Source organism: Nymphaea colorata, chromosome 10 (assembly GCF_008831285.2).
Source record: "Nymphaea colorata isolate Beijing-Zhang1983 chromosome 10, ASM883128v2, whole genome shotgun sequence".
Taxonomy (NCBI): domain Eukaryota; kingdom Viridiplantae; phylum Streptophyta; class Magnoliopsida; order Nymphaeales; family Nymphaeaceae; genus Nymphaea; species Nymphaea colorata.
Window position 1 is genome coordinate 11,248,326 of NC_045147.1, and position 22,431 is coordinate 11,270,756.

General features: G+C 41.7%; 1 protein-coding gene across 3 annotated transcripts; it reads left to right on the forward strand.

Annotated features, from left to right (window-relative positions):
• The first annotated feature begins 12,577 nt into the window (after window positions 1-12,577).
• On the forward strand, window positions 12,578-22,419 carry LOC116263449 (uncharacterized). 3 transcript variants are annotated; one of them, XM_031643223.2, is made up of 7 exons: window positions 12,578-12,916; window positions 13,085-13,141; window positions 13,291-13,416; window positions 13,498-13,576; window positions 14,230-14,322; window positions 14,732-14,845; window positions 22,149-22,419. In XM_031643223.2, the coding sequence occupies exons 1-7, from the start codon at window positions 12,738-12,740 to the stop codon at window positions 22,164-22,166; spliced, it is 666 nt and encodes a 221-aa protein (XP_031499083.1). In that variant the 5' UTR covers window positions 12,578-12,737; the 3' UTR covers window positions 22,167-22,419. The 3 variants fall into 3 exon arrangements, with proteins under 3 accessions (XP_031499083.1, XP_031499082.1, XP_031499084.1); XM_031643222.1 differs by lacking the exon at window positions 22,149-22,419 and adding an exon at window positions 16,011-16,635; XM_031643224.2 differs by lacking the exon at window positions 22,149-22,419 and adding an exon at window positions 15,030-15,453.
• Window positions 22,420-22,431: the final 12 nt, after the last annotated feature.

Consider the following 22,431-nt stretch of genomic DNA (forward strand, 5'->3'; position numbering starts at 1 on the left):
CCTTCAGTGGTGAGGGAAGCAAAAGCGGGAGCTGAGGTGGCGAGAACTCGGCAAGCGAAGAAAACTAGTGCGGCAGACCGCCTGGGCTGAAGACCTGCTGGATCTCTACCGAGAAAGGCGGATCCCGTGCACTAGGAAAAGCAGGCCCAGGCCAAGGAAGTCCGATAGAACCAAAGAAGATAGAGTTAGCATCCGAAGCAGGCGACTGAGAAGTAGCTGGTAGAGAAACCTAGACCCAGAAGGAGAAAGCGACCACCGCAAAGCCATGCCTTTGACCGAAAAGTCGTCGATCATTCTGACTAGCAAGAAAACGGCATCAAGAACACGTGGCTGCCCGATGGCCGTTCAAGATAGTACACCTCTGACACCACCAATGGCCTCATCTGATGCGGATAGAAGCGACAGACTGAAGAAGGCTACGTAGCCTAGAAGCACAACGGGAAGAGGGGACACACCAAGGTGAGGGAGTCGGCCTACCAACGGAGATCACCTTGGGGAGCCTCAGTCGCAAGGAACAATCACCCATCTGCAAAAGGAGAAACAAATAGCGCGTGGGTGGTAGGAACGCCTGGAGGATGCCGCGAGTGTCTTGCAGCTGAAGCGAGCCAGCAAAAACACAATTGAAGATGGTAGACTGCCAACTGAATGACAGCGCCATAGCCTGATGGACCCCCTTAGGTGAGCAAAGAAAACTGATTGCAGCACAACAAAACAAACGATTAAGAGGGGGGGGGGATTACCCGGTCTGATCCCACAAAGACTGGGACCACCAACCCAAGCACCCTGTGGTGATCGCAAAGGAGGAGGAGGAGGGGGGTGGCCATAACACCAACCTGGGTCAAGACCAAAAAAGGCCGGCAAGAAAAACAACGAAGCCAAAGCACACGTGTGTGTCCACCTACTGCCAAAGGCAGCTGCGTCTGGACCCGCTCAAAGCCTAAGCTGAGCACGGCCCCGCAGGCTGGTGAGATGCCACTTAGCGCAACGTGAGAGCAAGGCCCCGAAAAAGGACTGACCAGCTAAGAAAACACTTCAAAAGAAGAAGTGGATAGCACAAGTTGTAACAAGCATTTCAACAAACAGTTGTCGAGTAGGGAGAGGGCGCAGCAGAGCAAGAAGCAAGAAATGCAGCACTGCAAGCTGAGACGGTTGATGAATGGGAGGGAGGAGGAGCAACGCGCCCAAGGGAGGAGCTGGCGGTGAAGCAGGTGAGTGGATTCGGGAAAAGAAGTGGTTGGAGGAGGACGCGATTGCCCTGAACTGCAGCCACGGGCAATGCTGAAGGGAAGGAGAGGAGGGAGTGCAAATCAGAGAGGGAGAGGAACCAATGTGCATCATGAGTGGTCGGAGACGAGGCGCCGCATCTCGGTGCTCCTGAGCTCTATCCGGACGAGCGCCATAGGAGGGAAGCCTGGCGGGAGTCTCTGAGCAGAGAGAGCCATGCAAGCGAACCCTCGAGAGCGCCGAGAGAGAGAGAGAGCCGAGAGAGAGAGAGAGAGAGAGAGAGAGAGAGAGAGAAATATCAACCTAGCTTATATTGCCCAACGGAGTTGAGAAATGCAAAACTCAAGAGAGTTGAGCCATCTTAGGAGGGGCCGAGGCAAAGGGGGTAGTAGGGGCCATGGCCTGCAGCAGGATTTAGTGGAATCTTTTAATCATTTTCACTTGTATACCGTGCCTAGCACGCAAGATGTTTGATGAAATGTCAGAAAAAATTTAAATCATGTAATGATGCAAACTAAACAATGATACAAGAGTATCCACGTTCAGAGACCTAAGTCGATGAGAGAAAGGTTGCACATTGGTCTCATTCATCTAGTGATTCTTCCCTACATCAGCATAAGCCAATGAAGATCATTTGAATAAGTTATTACTGTTTCATAACCTGTCATAAAAGTTGGGGAGATTCATGAAAGATTGTATCACATTATTCTATGAACCTACCCCGAAAATGGGTTAAGTTCATGGAAAAGTAACGTGTTGCTTATTATTACAAAATAGTACATTGTAAGTGTCCCATGAAATTTGCCTCAAAATTGAAATAGGTTTTATGGAACAATAGTTTTAGTGTCCGATAAACTTATTTTAGAGGTTGTTTGATTGCTGTCCATTGAGACAGGACAGACAGGACGCCCTGTCCATTACACTTCCTGTCCTCATGGACAATAATGTCTCTTGTCCACTGTTTGATGATTTAAGAACATAACACTACATTCTTTTTATCTGGCGTTTGTTTCGCATATGTCTATTCTGTTTGTTTTGTCATATGTCTATTCTGTTTGTTTTGTTCGTTCTGTCTGACGTTTGTTTTTGTCTTATCCGATCTATTTGTTCTGTCCGTTGTTTTGTGTGTTGCATGGTTAGTTATGTCTGTCCTGTCTAGTGTTTATTTATGTTCTGTTCGAATTGTCTGTTATATTCGGTGTTTGTATCTTCTATAATCAGTTTTGGCTATTACATTTGTTTTGTCCGCTAAATATGATATCTTATTTTCTGAATATGTTATATCAAAACAAGTATAAAATTCATAACAACATGTTATATGCAAATCAATGCATTCGATAACATGATTCATACTATTATAGCAAAATCAACTCTTTCAATAGAGGCATATATATACATCATTACTGTAAAGTGTTCAAACTTCTATATAATTACCAATATTAAGTAAAAATACAAAATACAAATAGTCTAAAATGTTCAACTGTTATAAGCCATATGTTGGAGTACATTGATACAAAAATACGGTTCCTATATAGTCATCTTCTGTCCTACACTACTCTTTCCATCGAAGTCATGTAATACTTAAGAAGAAGCAACACCAACTGGTTCCTGCATTTCATAAATTGAAAAGACAAACAAATAATTAGATAATCGCCATAAAGTAATAAAATAATCAAGTATAATTAAAACAATGTCATATAATATAGTGAGAATGTTAGACAATGAGTATATTACTTGAAACATAATCAAAAGGCACTGGAATCCAATTTATGAATAATAATATTGAATGAAGATGTCCTTTTGCAAATTACGAAAGTGCTGGAATCCAATTTATGCACTAAAGCAAAACGTATGAATCACCTTATCAAAAGGGAGAGAGTAACAGATGGGCACTTACCTTATCAAAAGCATAAAAAAGGCGCATAGGGAATTTACAAATGTCCATACTCTTAAAAAAGAAAAATCAAAACAGGCAAATTATCAAGAGGTTTTGATTTCTACCAACATGTTCTATCAGTAATGAAAGACCACAAACAAATTATTGGGAGTTAGTGGAAACCCACCATTGTATATGCAGCAGAAGTGATTCGATCCTTGAATTTGCAATGCCCAACTTATGTTTGCAACATCATTTCCACCCCCAATTCAGCCATTCGAGTATTCTCAAACAGACAAGAGTGGAAACAGGCTCTCAGGAATGCTCTTGAAGCTAGAAACCGGATGCTGAAGCTCTCCTGTTATAGACAATATGTCTGCCTTTACAAATGGAATCAATTTGTACTGGAGACAGGCGATTCTGATCCATTTTCTATGAATGAAATGGACCCTTTACAAATGATAGAGTCTGGTTTTGATGTTCTATCTAAAGAATGCAAACAAAGTGATCCTTCACGACCCCAGTTTGGGGTTTCTAGGAAGAATGAATCTAGACATTTTGGTGCTTGTAAGGAACAGCTTCATGTTATGCCATTCATATTATACCAACGCAATTAAATCACATAAAATAAATTGCAAAAAATTTACAAAGGATCAGGACATATCAAAATACAGAAGAATTTGTGGTTGTGATTAACTGAATCATCATCGTTCAAATCAGTGATAGCACAAAAACTGCAGCCTTTTATAGGTGCTCAGTTATGGGCCAGTGATTCTGTCCCTCAAATCTGCCTTTTTTGGACTTGGGCTTGATGCCTGTCAGAGCATCCATGGCTGTCCTTAAGGGCCCATTTGATGGGCTGGAAATGTGGAATTGAAAATATATTTCTGGAAATATATTTTCTGGAATAATGAAATGAGAAAAATATCTCTGATTCCCATTTTGATGTGTGTGTGATGACTGAGAAATATATTTCCAAAAATATATTTCTGTTTTTGATGATAAAGAAAGATATTTACTAAAACATATGGAGATCTTAGATGTGGAGATCTTAGATGCATGGTTCTCAAAGTCACAATGTGCTAGAACCACTGATTTAGGGTGGGCTCCATGTTAAATTAAACACTCAAAATCGAATTATATCTATTAACTGAGCTATTAACAGAACAACAAAATAGAGAAACGGGAAACAACAGAGGATATACTGCAGAAATTGGTTACAGGAGCATACTAAAGTAAACTAAGAAACAGTGAGATGCAGTATCAGAAATGCCTAGTGACATAACCACTAGATGGGTTAGAATAGTTGAGTTAAGAAAAAGAAAAAAACGCCAGGGTTAAGAACAACAAAACAAAATATTTGTTCTAATCAGCTATTGATATATAACAATAAAAAAAGTACCATTGAGAAAAAAAATATTTGTTCTAATCAGCTATTTGGTTGAACTCTCCAGTTCACCATCTTTGACTTCATCTCTAATGGCATCTAACAGTGAACATGCTTCTGGTTTTTCAATTCCAAGACATTCGACGGTCAATGGTTTCTTTTCCTCATATTCACATGAAATTGCTTGTTTCCCAGTTTCTGATTCACCTTCATTAGAATATTCTACAATTCCACCATCAAGCAGTATGGAGAAAACCTTTGCAGCAGCCTTCTCAGCCTTCTGTTTCTGATTGTTCACAATCTCGAGCTGTGTCTCTAATTCATAAACCTAACAAAGAAGACCAGGCTACCAGCAAAATTAAAATACGCGAAACTAAAGTTAAAAATGAACACCAACATATTCGAACCAGGCCCAAGAATAGGCATCCGTGATGAACCCAATCCCAACAACAGAAATCAACAAAAGCATAAATAATCATAAAAGCCTAAAAATCACCACAGCATGACACCCAACAATAGAATTCGCACAAGAAAGGAAACAGACACCAAATCGAAGACAATAAAATGCAGTCGATGGCACTTACGAGGACACCCGAAAAGGAATACATGAAAACCCATCAAAACTTCTATTCTACGACTGCGACGGGGCATAGAAGTTGCCGGGAGGAAGAGAAGGGGAAACAAACATAGTGAGGAGCCCTAGTGTTGGTAAACAGCACAAAGTGAAACCTCAAAAATTCCAACCATCATGATCAGCACCACCAATGTTCACCATTTGTTTGGTTCGTGAGGTGAACAGAATGGACACCTGACAATCTGTTCTCGTTGCATTCCAAGCACCGTCTCAGAACACCTCATCGTCTTCCTCATAAACCTTCCTACGGCCATGGCATTTCACAGGGCACGAACCTCATGTCGCCGCACACCTCGCAGACATCGCCGCAAACAACTGATGAACCTCATTAACAAACAAAAGAACAACAAATGCCTATGGTCAGGAACGACCAACCTCAACTCTTAAAACCACAAAAGAAAAGGGGGAGACGAAGAAAAACCCCCTCCTGCTACTCCAGAATCCTTACGAGGAAGATGAGAAGAGGCAGTGGCGGAGGACGATGATGAAAAGTGGAAGAGAGGCAGCAGTAGCGTGAGGCAGTGGTGGAGGGCGAAGATGAGGAGAGGAAGACAAGGCAGCAGCATGAGGCAGCGACGGAGGAAGACGAAGCAGCCCGACGTGAGCCCTAACGGGCAAAAAAATAATTCCAAAAAAATGTTTCCACCTCTTGCGGTGGAAATATGTTTCTGGAAAGATGTTTCCGGAATCGACCTCAACGGTCAAAAAAAAGTTTCCGTGTTTGTTATGCTGGAAATTTTTTCAAAATTTGAAATATATTTCCTGATCTACAGGAAATTTCCAGCCCGTCAAACGTAAGCTAATTGCAACAAAACAGAAGCATCTGGGGAGAACCCCAAGAGCGGTTGAACAGCAAAAGTTTCACACTGAAAGTTTCAATGCCTCAAGATACAGTTATTATATTTAGTGAAAAACATTCAATATACTACGAGATCTAAAAGTAATATCTTTAGGAAACATGATCTTTGGCGCTTAGGAACTAAATTGCAGAACATATAACAAGCATAGCCTACTGACCACCAACAACATTTTCCTGATGTATGTATATGACTCAACAAGATGGAAGTGACTGAACGAGAACTAAAAGCAAGAACTGCACAAGAAACCTGCGGTATGACGAGGCCGGCTGCCAAAAATACAATAATCTAACAAGAGATAACAACAGCAAAAACCATAATATGCCATCAACATACAGAAACATAAGGTACAAAGCCAAATTTTATAAAATTAGTAGAGACATACCCAAGGCCATAAGTAAAGAAAACACTAGAAGCACACGCATAAAGAGAATTTAGCAAGCAAAGTAGAAATGGAGGATGAAATAAGAAACTTGTGAGACATCTGATGAGACCATGTAGATTTTATTTCTGCAATCTTGTTGAGCTCAGTATTTTAGTGTTTAGTGACAAGCCCCAAAAGCAGTTCATCATCAGAAAATTCAATCATATTGTGTTTTGCTTAAGCTATGTCGGCATCTTGCTGTAAAGTTTTACAAACAGCAAAAGCAGAAATTGGAATGGAGGAAATAACTTAAAACAGGCAAACAAATGTTTTTGCTCTGTTAGTTGGCTCATGTCGAAGTCTAGGAGATGACAATCACAATCACAATGACTATTAATCATGATATGGCTGTCCTGTGCATGTTTTCACCTGTTTTTTTTTTCTTTTGACAACAACAACACAAATCCAGAGGCCATACCAACGTGAAAAATGCAATTGACAAAAGGGAGACTTGAAATAGGGCAGTAGCTTTTGGACTTTCAGATGATTTGGGAAGCAAAAATCAAGAAGAGAGGATTAGTCACTTCACTGCCACTGCTGAAATCTTCAATCACTTGAAAGCTCCACGTCTTTCTCTCCTTCTTCCTTCTTCCAACTGAAGAGGTCGATGAACGGCAAAGACCAACGGGAGCAGATAACTCCCTCAATGACTCTATTCAGCAGAGGAAGAAGCAAACGAGTGATATTTTTCAGTAGACGGAACAAAAGCGTCCGGCGGTTGCCCTCCCGCGGAGACGGAGGAGGAGAAAAACAAAAGGGCTAGGGCAGGTCGAGCAACGAAGAATAAGGAGAGAAACAGGAAGAGCTAGGGCAGCTCGGGGCGGAGACGGGGGCGGAGATGGAGGAGAAGGAGAAAAAAAAATGGAGTCGGGGGCTCAGGGTTGGGGAAGCTCGTGGTCGTCGGGGGTGGGAGAGTTCTGAAAGTGGAGGGGGGAGAGTTCTGAAAATGGAGTCGGGGGCTTGGGGTCGGGGTCGGGGAAGCTCGTGGTCGTCGAGGGCAGAGAGTTATGTCTGTTCTGAGGGTTAGCTCGGAATGGAATGGAACAAAAAATCATGTTATACTCTTGTCCAGTTGTATGTCGTGTCCAGTCTGTTCTGTGGACGATGTTTGATGAAAAATTTACTTAGACAGGACACGTGTGTCCTGTTCCGCATGTCTTGTGACCATCAAACGACCTCTTAATGTATGAAACATATTTATGGGATACTCACAAAATATCTTTGAGCCAGTGGAGCCAAATGGTGGCTAGAGTGCCAGCGTCATTTTTTTTTTTTTTACTAGAAGTTAAAAGGCTCGCCTTAAAATTTGATGAAAACACTAGTAGCCATCCATCCATAAAATTTAGAAAAAGTGTAAATCAGCCCTTTTCCGTTCTCCACAACTATAATGTGTCATACATCTTTGCTTTTGTAGAAATCAAATCATTTGTTATGGAGAAGAATCAAGTCTAATGAATCTGGTGTTCGCATACTTTTCTTAACTGGAGTGTATTTTATTTGACATGGGTATGTGATGATGGCGGGCGTAGTTCTAGTTTCCTGGACCAACTATAGTGGTAGATTTTCGTTCAAGTCTAGGCGAGGCTCAATTTGATCTAGAATTTTAAACAATCTTGATTGTGTTGATCTTTATTGTAAAATAATATTTTTAACTATAAGTAATTAATGAGATTACATGTACGAGCTATAGAACTTATAAATTGTCGTTTTATGTATTATTTATTACCTCATGAATAGTTTTCCTTTAAATTATTTCTTAGGGTTGTCTTTTCCAAACTCATATATAACAGACAACTACACCCCGCACTGGCATCTGTACCTACAACATTAAAGCCCTTGGCCTTTTTCATTGACCCAATTAGGGCGTCTAAAATGACAGTATTAGGGTGATTTGATTGATAGGTCAGTTAAGTTTGCTGGTCCGTTATGTTTCAATCAACATGCTTTGTTAGTCAACTCAACAATGGTATCCTAACTTATTTTGTCTGTCGGTAATTTAATGCTGCTCAACTCGTGCATGATAGTGTTGCAAGAGCCTGCCGGTTAATTAGGTTTGCTATTTTTTGCCCAACCAGGTGGCTTGGCCCAATCGGGTGGCGGAGCCAGGATTTTTTTTAATCTGAGGGCAAAAAATAGCAAACCTAATTAACCGGCAGGCTCTTGCAACACTATCATGCACGAGTTGAGCAGCATTAAATTACCGACAGACAAAATAAGTTAGGATACCATTGTTGAGTTGACTAACAAAGCATGTTGATTGAAACATAACGGACCAGCAAACTTAGACTTTTTCCTATTATTTTAGCTTATTCAGGCTGAATTGAACTCACATTGGATATAATGACTCACAAGTCGTAACTTGTCATCATAATTAGATTAGGTGCTCACGTTCCACATCCTCAAAGAGGGCATTGTGGGAGAGTCTCATAATTCTCTCCTATCACTGTCTCCTTTCAAGTTTGGATTCATTTTAACCAGGTGGCTTGGCCCAAGCGTGCATGATAGTGTTGCAAGAGCCTGCCGGTAAATGTTGTTGCCTTTAGCAATGGTTGCTGATCCATTCAGTGATTTATTTTTTAATTTTAACCATCTAATAACATTCAGCATCTGCCATATTTGAATTTATACTATTATATATATGTTGTATCAATTTGCCTGTTATTTTAGACTTTTTCCTATTATTTTAGCTTATTCAGGCTGAATTGAACTCACATTGGATATAATGACTCACAAGTCGTAACTTGTCATCATAATTAGATTAGGTGCTCACGTTCCACATCCTCAAAGAGGGCATTGTGGGAGAGTCTCATAATTCTCTCCTATCACTGTCTCCTTTCAAGTTTGGATTCATTCAAAACTCATGCATTTTTTCCAAACTAAATATGCAAATGAGTTCATAGATTATTCGATCTTCACAATCATATTTTCCTACAAAAAAGGATTTTATTTCTAAAAGCTTGTACTTTCCATTTCCTATATGTATGAAATGCTACGCATAGAGCTTTCAACCTCAATAAACAAAGTCGAATTAGTAAGGATGTTGCAGACCGATTGTGTATGGCCCGGCCAAGTCAGTAGAAAGATATGTTGTTTGGTCAGCTTAGGCATTGCTCGGGAAGAATGTGGGATCCAATCGAACGCTAAGTCAAGCAGAAAGCAATGCTTGTAGATGTGCAGCGCGGTGGTGCAGTGACGAAGCGAATAAATGCTTCATAGTCATCAGTCCTTTTGAAAGTGCAAGTTCGACGTTGGGGAATCAGATGGGTTCCCAACGCATTGCGTTTGGATGTGCAAGGGGGTGCGCGTGGGTTAGGGGTGATTCCTCGAGTAGACGCATATGCTGCGTTCATAACCACGTAGAGTCACGCGGGAATGAGCAAGTGAATGTTAATCGTCGAGTAGGGTGATGGTTGGTCGCCTTACTTAATGACATATAGTTGTCAACTGGCTTCGGCTGGGAACTTCCTCTCAAGGGAAGTCTACCCCCACTCAGATTTCGTATGGAAGTAGATGGGCACTTGGAAGAATGGCGATGTTCTGACAGGGCCTCATGGCCACGGCTTGCCAATGGTTTACAATGGGATAAACCTGGGTGATGGTGTGTTGAGTGCGTAGTACTCCTCGTCTAGTCCATAGCCCCATAAGATTGATGAAGGCTTTCGCTATATTAAGAATGACTCAGGCTGGCCGAAGGCTTTGGGAAACCCTTCGGCGTCGCGCAGGTCAAATAGGCTTGAAAAAGTCAGCCAGTGACAAGTGGTATCAGAGCAGACGATTTCTCGAAAAGAACTTGAAAGATGAGAACGCTGTGAAGATAATAAACAAGTGGTTCTGAAAAACGTTGGCTTGTTTGGTGCCCCAGGGTTTGGACATGTTCGTCGGACACTAGTTCAAGTGACCGCGTTGGTGTTGGTCAGTTAGAAATCACACGTTCCAAAGATGGTGTCTGGGTGTCAGGAGTATGAAGGCCAAGAGGGCCGCTCGTTGAGGCAGATAGGGTGAGAGACCCAACGTGAAAAAGGATTGTCGAGGAGGGCAAGTGCCCTTAGTGTTTACGTGACTCAAGGGAGCATGTAGAGTACAGGTTGGCAACACATCTTGCAAATTTGAGATTTAGTGGTCGTCGGATATGTTTTAGACTTTACTAAGGAAAAGTGCAAATAGTGATAGAAAAGTAGGAAAAAACTAAGAATGGACTAGAGGCAAAACACCTGATAAGGCAGGTAGCCACGACGTGACGGGTGCGTCAATCAGACGGATGTAGGCTCGGTTGAAAAGAAATGAAAGGAATGGTTGCTGAGTTTCTCTCGCTCGAAACAAAGTCACTGAGGACTGACGATTTGGTGGTGGGAGAATGTTGCAGGCCGACTGTTTATGACCCGGCCAAGTCAGTAAAAGGGTATGTTGCTTGGCCAGCTAAGGCATTGCTCGGGAAGTATCTGGGATCCAATCAAACGTTAAGTCAAGCAAAAAGCAATGCACGTGGATGTGCAGTACGGTGGTGCAGTGACGAAGCGTATAAATGTTTCATGGTCATCAGTCTCTTTGAAAAGTCCTTTTGGAATGCAAGTCCATCGTTAGGGAATCAGATGGGTTTCCCATGTGTGGCGTTTGGATGCGCAATGAGGTGTGCATGGGTTAGGGGCAATTCCCCCAGTGGATGCATATGTTGCTTCCACAACCGCGTAGAGTCACGCGAGGATGAGCAAGTGAATGTTCATCGTCGAGTAAGGTGATGGTCGGCTGCCTTACTTAGGGGATGCAATGGAAATCAAGAATTGGAGACATTTTGCTGGAAATAAGTTTCCTGGAAAAAATGAATTGGAAAAAAGTTTCTACGTCCCATTTGGATGTGTGTTTGATGACTGTTTCTCAGTTTGATTAAAAAGAAATATGTCTCAAGATTGAGCGCCGCCAGCTCTTCTCTCTACCCATCCGGCGGCCCTCGCCCCTCTTCGCCGTGCCCTCCTCCCCCTCTTCCCCTCCTCCCCTTCTTCCCCTCTTCCCCGTGCCCTCCTCCCCTTCTTCCCCTCTTCCCCGTGCCCTCCTCCCCCTCTTCCCCTCCTCCCCTTCTTCCCCTCTTCCCCTTTTCCCCTCTTCGCCGTGCCCTCCTCCCCCTCTTCCCCTCCTTCCCTCTTCGCTGTGCCCTCCTCCCCCTCTTCCCCTCCTCCCCTTCTTCCCCTCCTTCGCTCTTCGTCGTGCCCTCCTCCCCTTCTTCCCCTCTTCCCCTCTTCTCCTTCCCTCTTCGCCATGCCCTCCTCCCCTTCTTCCCCTCTTCCCCTCCTTCCCTCTTCGCCGTGCCCTCCTCCCCTTCTTCCCCTCTTCTTCTTCCCTCTTCGCCGTGCCCTCCTTCCCTCTTCGCCGTGCCCTCTTCCCCTCCTCCCCTTCTTCCCCTCTTCTCCTTCCCTCTTCGTCGTGCCCTCCTCCCCTTCTTCCCCTCCTTCCCTCTTCGTTGTGCCCTCTTCTCCTTCCCCTTCTTCCCCTCCTCCCCTTCTTCCCCTCTTCGCCGTGCCCTCCTCCCCTTCTTCTCCTTCCCTCTTCGCCGTGCCCTTCTTCCCCTCTTCTCCTTCCCTCCTCGCCGTGCCCTCCTCCCCTTCTTCCCCTCTTCCCTTCTTCTCCTTCCTTCCTCCTTCCTCCTTCCTTCCTCCTCCCTTCTTCTCCTTCCCTTCTTCTTCCTCCCTTCTTCTTCCTTCCCTTCTCTTCCTCCTCCCTTCTTCTTCTTCCTTCCCTTCTTTTCTCCAACGGTAAAAAAAAAAAAAATCCAAAAAAATTTTTCGACCCCTTTGGCTGGAAAAAAATTTCTGGAATTTTTTTTCGGTTTCCACCTCCAATGGTAAAAAAAATATCTCCCCGTTTTATGAAATCAGAAAATTTTCAAATATTTTTTCCCCTGTTACAGGAGATTTCCGGCGTATCAAACGCCACATATGGTCGTCAACTGGCTTCGGCTGGGGACTTGCTCCCAAAAGAAGTTTACCCCCACTCAGATTTCATATAGAAGTAGATAGGTACTTGGAGGAATGACGATGTTCTGACAATGCCTCATAGTCACAGCTTGTCGATGGTTTACAATGGAATAAACCTGGATGATGGTATGCACTCAGGATGAAGTGCTGATTTTAGAACACGAGCGAAGGATATATTAAGAATAGCTGAAGATTTTTCTGTGCCGTGACAAAGGATGAAGTTCTGATTTTAGAACACGAGCGAAGGGCGTGAAGAGGGGGAGCGGTGGCCCTGGCCTACAACAATATCACATCGAGAGACGTGGTATTCATCCACGGAAGGGCCGTCGGACGGTGGCCGAGGTAAGAAGTCCGCTGAGTTGAGCGGCCATGGCTGCCTCTCTCGCAGTAACGAGCGGGCAGGGGTTGTGTCGCAAGAACGACGGTCGCTCTCTCCGACACCCCGTCGTGCGCTTTTCCAGATCAACCCTCTCCGTCGCCGCCGCTTGCAGCGGCGAGACTCAGGCCCAGAGGAAGGAGCCCTCTTCTTCCGCATCAGTTGGTCGGAGGTGACCATCTCCCGCTCTCTGTGTCTCTCCTCCATTTGAAACTCTGAGATTCCGAAGATTTGTTTCGTGTCTCTTGTCTCTTTTCCTACTCATCCTCCCCATTGATTGCCTAACCTGCAACCTTTTTTTTCTCCGATGCCTGATGCGGCGGTGACTGCGTGATTGAAGAGAAGTTATCCTGAGGAGCAGCGAAATGGCCGTCCTCGCTGCCATCTTTCATTTCAGGTACACAACGTCCTTCCTTCCTCCACTCAAATCCCCTATGCCTTTCGTTCTGCTTTCTGTAATTAGAGAGAGAGAGAGGGAGACAGAGAGAGGAGCGGGTTCTGCCATTTCTTTCTTATGTGTTGTTTTCCGGTTGTGTTTCAATTAAGCGGGACAAGACCCAACTACCTTGGGGTACAGAAGAATCCTCCATCTCTAGCACTCTGTCCCGCTACCAAAAACTGCATTACCACAACAGAGGAGCTCAATGATCCTGCCCACTTCGCACCTCCATGGTAAGCTTCCCCTTAACACCTATCCCTTTGCACCTGCATCACCTGTCGTTTCGACCTGATATTTTCTGTTCCATTTCTTAGGAACTACAATCCTGAGAATGGACGTGGAAGCAAAAATCCTGTCACTAGAGAAGTAGCCATGGCTGAGCTTCTTCAAGTGGTACGTTTCATGCCCGTTCTAGCCATAGTCATAGTTCTCTCGTTGCCATTTCACGATGGGAAAGAGACATGACTATTAAGAAGCAACGATTCTTTCAGTAGAGAAAGAAGGAAAACTAAAAAAAAAAAGGAAAAGAATCTGGCAGTACAGAGAGTTAAGAAAATTTTGTTCTGCATTGGGTTCAATATGTTCAAGCAAAAGAAACTCTCGTTCAGAATCAGATACAAGATTGAACTGAATCCATGGAAGCTTCAGTTTAACTCCCACACGCAAGCTTCAAACACAACTCTGATATATGATGGAAGTTGAGTCCATTTTTAGTCTCGTTCCGCTTAGCCAATTTCATAACCGATTGATGATAACTCAGATATGGATCTCATCCAAGTCTAGTTCTGAATTCAACTTGAATCCAAAGGTGAGTACATGCACAAATCAGGTTTTTAGCTGGTGAAATTCAAAAAATTTCATCAGACTGTGAATCGGAGTCCAGTTCCAATTAAACTGTACAAAATAAAATCGTACTTGGTAATCTGTTGGTAAGAATCGTAAGACCCGAGTTCAACTCATTTGTTTACTCGTTTTAGGTTCTTAAACGGACTATGTCTGGCTTCCGATTTTCACGACTTAAAAGGTGATTTATTTGTCCTGTGCAGATAGAATCAACGAAACCAGACAATTTTACTCCTCATGTCACTGAAAAGAAGGATGATTACGTCCGAGTGGAGTACGAGAGTCCCATCTTTGGCGTAAGTTTACGACTCTTGGTTTCAATTTCTTTTTGCAAGTATGTGTGTGTCCACCTGCCTTTTACAAAATATCTAGCTATGGTTTGGCACGGACAAACAGTGTATATCAGATTGGGTGCGACATGAATTTAGAAATATAATCTTCTATCTTGTGCAAAACCTGGAATTCAATCTTAGATCAGTTTGTTTGGTTGCCTAAATGATTTTTATAAAGATGACAAGCTCGACCGTCTAAACTTTCCAGAATCAAAGTAAGCTGATCCAAGCTTGAATTTGTGTTTTGATCCATGTTTGAAATTTACAGAAAAGCTGAAAAATTAGATTTATAAGATGTAATCGCATGGAGTCCTCAATAAATGGACGTCATAGCTTCATATTCATTCTAATGGCTTCTTTATATTTGTTGTAGTTTGTAGACGACGTGGAATTCTGGTTCCCACCTGGGAAGAAATCTGTTGTGGAGTATCGATCAGCATCAAGGCTGGGAAGTTACGATTTTGATGCTAATCGAAAAAGAATCAAGGTTTGTTCCCTGAAGCTCCTCCATCAATAATATCTCGGTTGATGTAGAAAGTCGCATCTCAAGAGCTCTTCCAAGGTTCTCAGAGCTGGATGACCTTGAAGTGAATGCGAATCAGGTCACCCAACCGGTGACCTGAAGAAGGTGAAAAGCCATTAGTGCCACTCACTTTCTGTCCACACTGCAGTTAACATTGCATTAAAAGGGAAACCATGGGCTGCACGTCACTCAATGGATGACTTGATCCCTCTTCATTGGAGTTCCACCTAGCCTAGTGCTTGTTCTGTGTTCAACTGGTTGCATGCTTTGCATAATGCTGGAAATGTCCATGATTTCTGAAATCTGGAGAGGGTAGGTATCTGCTTGAGAAAACTTGGCTGTAGCATCAATGGCTACTAACTTGGTCACAGTCAACAAGGATCTTTGGATACTGTATTTGAGATTTTTGTTGACGGGTTCATGCTTGAAAGGCGCTGTTGTGATTGTAAGCTAGGAGCTAGCAGTACCTTCTTCACCTGAAGTGGTAGACAGTGAATGCATAAGTGGGTGCAAATACAAAAGGGTATTTCAAACAAATGCTGAAAAGGAATGATAAAAATGCTGATTTCCTACCTTGATCCTACTAACTGCATCTTCAAATTCAGAAAGTCTGGCTTCATGAACAGATAACATGTGCACGTTTCCCTTCATTATCAGAATTAGGCATTGAGAGAGAGGCGCTATGGAAAATGAAAGTGCATAATAGTCTTCTCAATGTTTTGGATGTTAAAGAGCATCCGACACCAGTATTGTCGATTCTTTGCATTACATATTAAATTGGTAATGCTTTGTCCTGAGCACTGTGTAGATGGAAGCAAATGATTTATGCCCAAACCGTTTTTTTATTAAAGAAGCAGTTTCCTTTGTTATTTAATTTGGCGACCTTTGTTAATCGTCACTCCAAGTGTCTATAACCTTGGTGGTGGATTTTTCCTGCTTGAGAGAAAAAAAAATGTATGGATCTAGAAAATCCGAGGGAGGATGAATATTTTAAATAGCTGAGGAAGCAGCCCATTTTTCCACTTATAGGGAATCCAAAAGAAAAAAGTTTCTACTCTGTTTAGTTCAGCTTCCAGAATTTCTTTCTTTTGAATGCTGTCTCAAACCCTCTTGGTGACTCCCTTGCTAGACATTGCGTTTGGCATTGGAGAAGAAGGGCTGGGCTTCCCAAGGTTTCTGAACTAGCGGTCTCCTTCACATGCCAGCGTTCGATCGTCTTCCAAGGAAATGAAACAGCAGCGTATGGAGATGAACGGCGAATAAATGGAAAGCAGTTCGTTGATTTTTGAATTTTTTCCTCTCTTCTCTTTGTTCTCTCGTCTTCTGTCATCTATGTATTTATTAGAAAGTTGTCCTCTACAGATAAAAAGAACATCATCTCTGCATTCTTTTATCTCTAATCACATCTTGTCATTTGACCTATCGAGATTAACATAACTGGTCGGGCTGGATGACGAGTAATGGTGTTTGTTTGATTCCTGGAGTGGTTACTCTCTTGATGGCATTGAGAGAAGTGTTGCAAGATTTGTGGAAGAAGATTGGTGCTGCCCAAAATACCAAATCAACTATATTCTGCTGTTACGATGAGATTGTGCATCATCAAGAGAAAATGAAAGAAATCTTCTTTAATTTTTTGGAAAGATTAGATAACCGTTCTCTTGGTTATCGTCTCATTCAAATGTATAAAAACCCTCTTTCTCTCTTGGATTGTATGTATGGGAAGACAAATAAAATAGCAGCCTTTTTCTTCCTCAGTGGACATAGACCAGAGTGTCGAACCACGTAAATCTGCTATTCCTTTTTCTGTTGTTGCTTCTACCTCATGTTTTCTAACATGGTATCAGAGCGGGTTATATAAAGCTGCTGCATATTTCTTCGACAATCTTGGAGACAGGTTGTGAGCTGTTTTTTTTTTACAAGGAGATACCTGCTGTTTGAAGAAGTAGCAAAACAGCGTGTCGACCGTCAGAAAACCTGTCGGAAAATTGGCCGGTGTTGTCTTCCGGCGACGTCAAGGGTCGAGCAAAGACTCCTTAGAATCGTCTACTTCTGAGGAACGTTCCTACCAATTTTCAGATTTTATGATGCAACCATTAAGGAGTTATGATTTTTTGAAGAGACGTATGTTGTTGCTGCTCCTCTATTTTTCCCAAACCACCAGGAAGCTTGCCGCAAAACTGGCCGACGTTGTCATCTTTGGCAATGTCAGGGATCAAACAAGGGCTCCTTAGAATCGTCTGCTTCTGAGGAACGTCCCTACCAATTTTCAGATTTTTAGATGCAGCCATTGAGGAGTTATGATTTTTTGATGAGATGCGTATCGCTGGAAAAACTGTCTGCAGCTACTCTTCTTTTTCCCCAATTTCTATTCGCGAATTGGGATGCGAGGGCACTCTCCAATTTTTTTCTTGCCGTGTCTCTAGTTTGAGTTAATTGTCTCAAATACTTGGTGTCAATTGGTTGTCAGGAGTTGTTGTTGAGGACCGGGAAAAAGAATCAAAAGGTCTTCACTGGCGGCCGAGGTTTTCTAAATCCATTATTGAGGTTCTTCATTATCGGGTGACATTCTCTTCTCCCTTGTTCCGTGAGAGCATGATTGATTATGCACATCTATTCTGAAACGAGGTTTTGAATGATCGAGTAGCATCTTTCACTAGCTTCCATTGCTATATTCTGCAATTTTGTGAAGTCCTGTCTCGTATTCTATTATTCCATGGCAAATAACCAGCAAGAGACTACAAAAAGTTTGAGATATCTCAACAGCAACGAGCGAAGCAGCCAACCTCCGAAAATCACCAATATGCTATTGAATGGCACCAACTACTTAAGTTGGGCTAAGGCGGCTTGACTAATTTTAAGTGGTCGATTCAAGGTTGGATACATAAACGGGAAGATCAGTCCTCCTAATAGGTCAGATCCTAAATTTGATGATTAGCAATCTGAAAATGATATGGTGATGTCGTGGCTTATTAACTCCATGGAACCCTCTATTTCAAATTTGTTTATGTATCAAGAAACTGCAAAGGAAATTTGGGATGAGTTAAAACAACTTTTTTCCAAACAGAATAACCTCGCATGAGTATCAAATTCAGGTCGAGATTGTCAATCTTATGAAGGGCAAAAAACCACTGAATCTCTACATAGGAGAACTCAAAAGCCGATTTGATGAAACTTCTGCAATATAGGCCTGCTACGACTGATCCTGATACATACAAAACCCGGTTTGAGGAAGACAAAATCTTCAAACTTTTGGCAGGTTTAGGAGCCGATTATGAAGGTATTAGGAGTCAAATCCTCAATACCACTCTGTTGTCCAACTTCAACAATGTTTGTCAAATGATACAAAGGGAGGCTGCACGAAGGCAAGTTATGAATTCCAAAATTGAAATTTCTGAAGAAAGCCGTGAACAAATGGCATGCGTCACTCAGGCCGATTTTGTCAAAAGGGATGAAAAACTCTCGAATGCCAACAAACCTTCCAATGCTAACTTCAGCTATCAGAAATAGAGAAATAAATTTAGATGCACTCATTGCAAGTGAACTGGTTACACTCGTAAAAGATGTTGGGAGCTGGTCGGAAGACCAATCCTAATTCAGTGAACTTTGTCACCAAGGACGACCTTGAGAAATTTTTTCAGAAGTTCGCAAAGACCAATCTAGTATCATCTCAGCCCATCAGCAATTCAGAAGGTAACAACTTTGCTTTGACCGCTACTTTAAATCGTTCTGCATGGGTTATTGACACAGGGGCCACCGATCATATGTCTAGCGACTTAAGAAAATTGATTAATCTTGACAAAAAAAAATAAAGATCAGTTTTTAGCCGATGGATCACCCATTATTGTTGAAGGATACGGTGAAACTACATTCTTTAAGAAATGGCAGAAATCTCAAGTTTTATATATTCCCAAACTGTCAGCTAATCTCATGTCAGTAAGCAAATTAACCAAGTCTCATAACTGTTGGGGTGTTTTTTCCTCAAATGATGTGATATTTCAGGATTGTGTGACGAATCAAGAGATTGGTAGAGGACATGAGCAGAATGGGCTATACGTGATGGACAAAAATTGTTGCAACCTCATTGTGAATGATCAACAAGATCGACGTTCTCTACTGGACCTGGCACGCCAGACTTAGTCACATCTCTGATCAAAGTTTAACTCGTCTTATTCCAAATCTTACGGTTGAAAATAAATCATGTGATGCTTGTGAATTTTCTAAATCCACGATATTACCATTTCAATCTTCTACTGAAAAATCAAATGACATTTTTTATTTAGTTCATTCTGAGGTTTGGGGGCCAGCCCCAAAAGTGTCAATTTCTGGATTTGGATATTGTGTTTCCTTTATTGATGACAAGACACACATGACATGGTTGTTCATTCTTAAGTATAAGAGTAAAGTTTTTAGTGCTTTCAAAGAATTTTTCAAAATGGTACATACTCAATATGGAGTAAAGATTAAAAAACTTCGCTCTGACAATAGTGGAGAATATGTAAATATGCTCTTGAAACCTTTTTAAAAGGAGAAGGAGTACAACCTCAATATTCTTGTGCAGGTACTCCACAACAAAATGAAGTGGGAGAACAAAAAAATAGGCAATTGCTGAATGTTGCTAGATCTCTTATGACTCACGTGCATGTTCTTTTTCGTTTTTGGAATGACGCAATTGCTACGGTCTGTTATATTATCAACAGAGCACCAAGTTCCAGCATTGAAAATCAAGTCCCTATAAAACTTCTTCTCAACAGAAAAGTTTCTATAAAGCATCTTAACGTTTTTGGATGCAAATGTTATGTTCATATATATGAAAACTTTATGAACAAATTTGGAAAGCATGTTGTTAAAAGCATTTTCCTCGGTTACTCCAATAGAAAGAAAGGGTATAAGTGTTATGATCCAGTCACTAGAAGATTATTTATATTTCGTGATGTGAAATTTTTTGAACAGAACTCCTTCTTTGATTCTTTGATTATCAAAGACAGGGACAGATGAATGTTGCTAATCCGACCAAGCAGCCCACATTGCCAATAGTAAAAACCAGCTATGAAGCTCCAGTGCTAGCAAGCAGCCCACATTGCCTATGGTTGAACCCCATTTTGAAGTAAACAAAATCGTTTCAAATGATGTGTCTCTACTTTCGCCTCAAGAACCCGACACCAGCTTCAATCCTCCCACTCTTTCCACCGAACCAAATCTCAATTCCAACCAACCAAAAAAATTCATTAGACAATCCACTCGTCCTACCAAACCACCAACAAAATTTTGACTATTATACCTATCTTACAACAAACAAAAACCATTCCATAAACCAATACTTGTCATTCAAAAATTTGTCCATTCACTATAAATCCTATATCCTAAATACCTACTCCCAAAATGAACCAAAAACTTATGAGGAGGCAAAATCTGATCCAAAGTGGCATAATGCAATGAAAGAATAACTTACGGCATTGAAAAAAAATCAAACATGGGATCTAGTTCCTCTACCTGATGGCAAGAAGCTGGTTGGATGCAAGTGGGTCTATTGAATAAAATACAACAGCGATGGAAGTGTAGAACGCTACAAAGCTCGCCTGGTTGCCAAAGGATTCACTCAAACCGAAGGTATTGACTATACTGAAACTTTGCTCCTGTTGTAAAGATGAGTTCTGTCTGAATGTTAACCTCAGTAGCAGCAAACAAGAGATGGCCTCTGACTCAACTTGATGTGAAAAATGTTTTTCTTCATGGTGAACTCAACGAAGAAGTTTATATGGAGGCTCCAAAAGGTATAAGAAATGAGTACAGGTACGTATTAAAATTGAAAAATGCTCTATATGGTTTGAAACAGTCACCGCAAGCTTGGTTCTCTCATCTTAGTGATGCGCTTAAAAAAATGGGTTTCAAAAGAAGCAGTGATGATCATTCTATGTTTACGTCTTTGAGAAATTTTAAAATCTATATTCTCCTAGTCTATGTGGACGAGATAATAATGGCAGGTGATGATATTGATTTTATGTCACACGTCAAATACTATCTTAATCAGCTGTTTGAAATCAAGGATTTGGGGATATTAAGATTCTTCTTAGGAATTGAGTTGCACACTCAACCAAAGGAGTCTTCCTTTGCTAAAGGAAGTATATGTTAGATCTATTGAAAGAAACAAGATGCTTGGGTGTGAAACCAGCAGAGACACCCCTTGAAGTCAAATTGTAAATTAAAGAAAGATGAATGAGAACTCGTCGAGAATATTCAAAGCTTTCAGAAACTCATCGGTAAGCTCATATATTTAACTGTTACAAGACCAGACATATCCTATGTTGTAAGTCTCATCAGTCAGTTTATGCATTCTCCTAAATCATCTCATATTGAAGCTGCTCATGGAATCTTGAAATATTTGAAAAGATGTCCTGGAAAAGGAATTTTAATGAAACGTGATCTGCCACTAGATGTTGTGGGTTATATTGATGCAGACTGGGCAGGGCATCCAAACGATCGAATATCTACTTTTGGTTTTTTCACCTTCGTTAGAGGAAATCTTGTAACTTGGAGAAGCAAAAAACAATATGTAGTTGCTCGATCAAGTGCTGAAGCATAATACAGAGCTATGGCTGGATGTATATGTGAACTGGTGTGGATTAAAGTGCTTCTAAATGTTATGAATATTGACGTGCGAGACTCCATAAAGCTTAGATGTGACAATATGGCCCCAATCTACATTGGGGCAAATCCGGTCTTTCACGAAAGAACCAAACACATTGAAATTGACTCACTTCGTTAGAGAGAAGATTCAAGATGGAACTATCGAAACTTGTCATGTTAAAAGTGAAAATCAGTTGGCCAATATTTTCACCAAAAGCCTAGCACGAGAGAAGCATCAAAGCATTGTAAACAAGTTGGGATAGATTGATATCTGTCCTTCAACTAGTGGGGGAGATTGTTGCGAGATTTGTGGAAGAAGATTGGTGGTGCCCAAAATACCAAATCAACTATATTCTGTTGTTACGATGAGATTGTGCATAATCAAGAGAGAAGGAACGAAATCTTCTCTAACTTTTTGGAAAGATTAGATAACCGTTCTCTTGGTTTCTCATTCAAATGTATAAAAACCCTCTTTCTCTCTTGGATTGTATGTATGGAAAGATAAATAAAATAGCAGCCTTCTTCTTCCAACGTGGACGTAGGCCAGAGTGTCGAACCACGTAAATCTGCTGTTCCTTTTTCTGTTGTTGCTTATACCTCATGTTTTCTAACAAGAAGTTGGTACCTATCTCTCCTTGCGCAGGTGGATACCTCATTCTGATCATGGCTCTGCGACTACTGGTCCACCTGCAAACTGCATATCCGGCTTTTCCTGCCAATTTTGAGATGAATTGACGATCATAGTTTGAGAATGCCGTGTAATCAAACAATATGATGGTGCGTGCTTCCTATATGTACATTACTATTAGTGGCGATTTGAAAGGTTCAGATCCTTGTATCCATCTGCTATTAAGGTCGCAGCTAGATCGGATAAATGCTCGATAATTCTCTGTGTCGAAGTTGGAGGTAGCTAAATCAGATGCTTC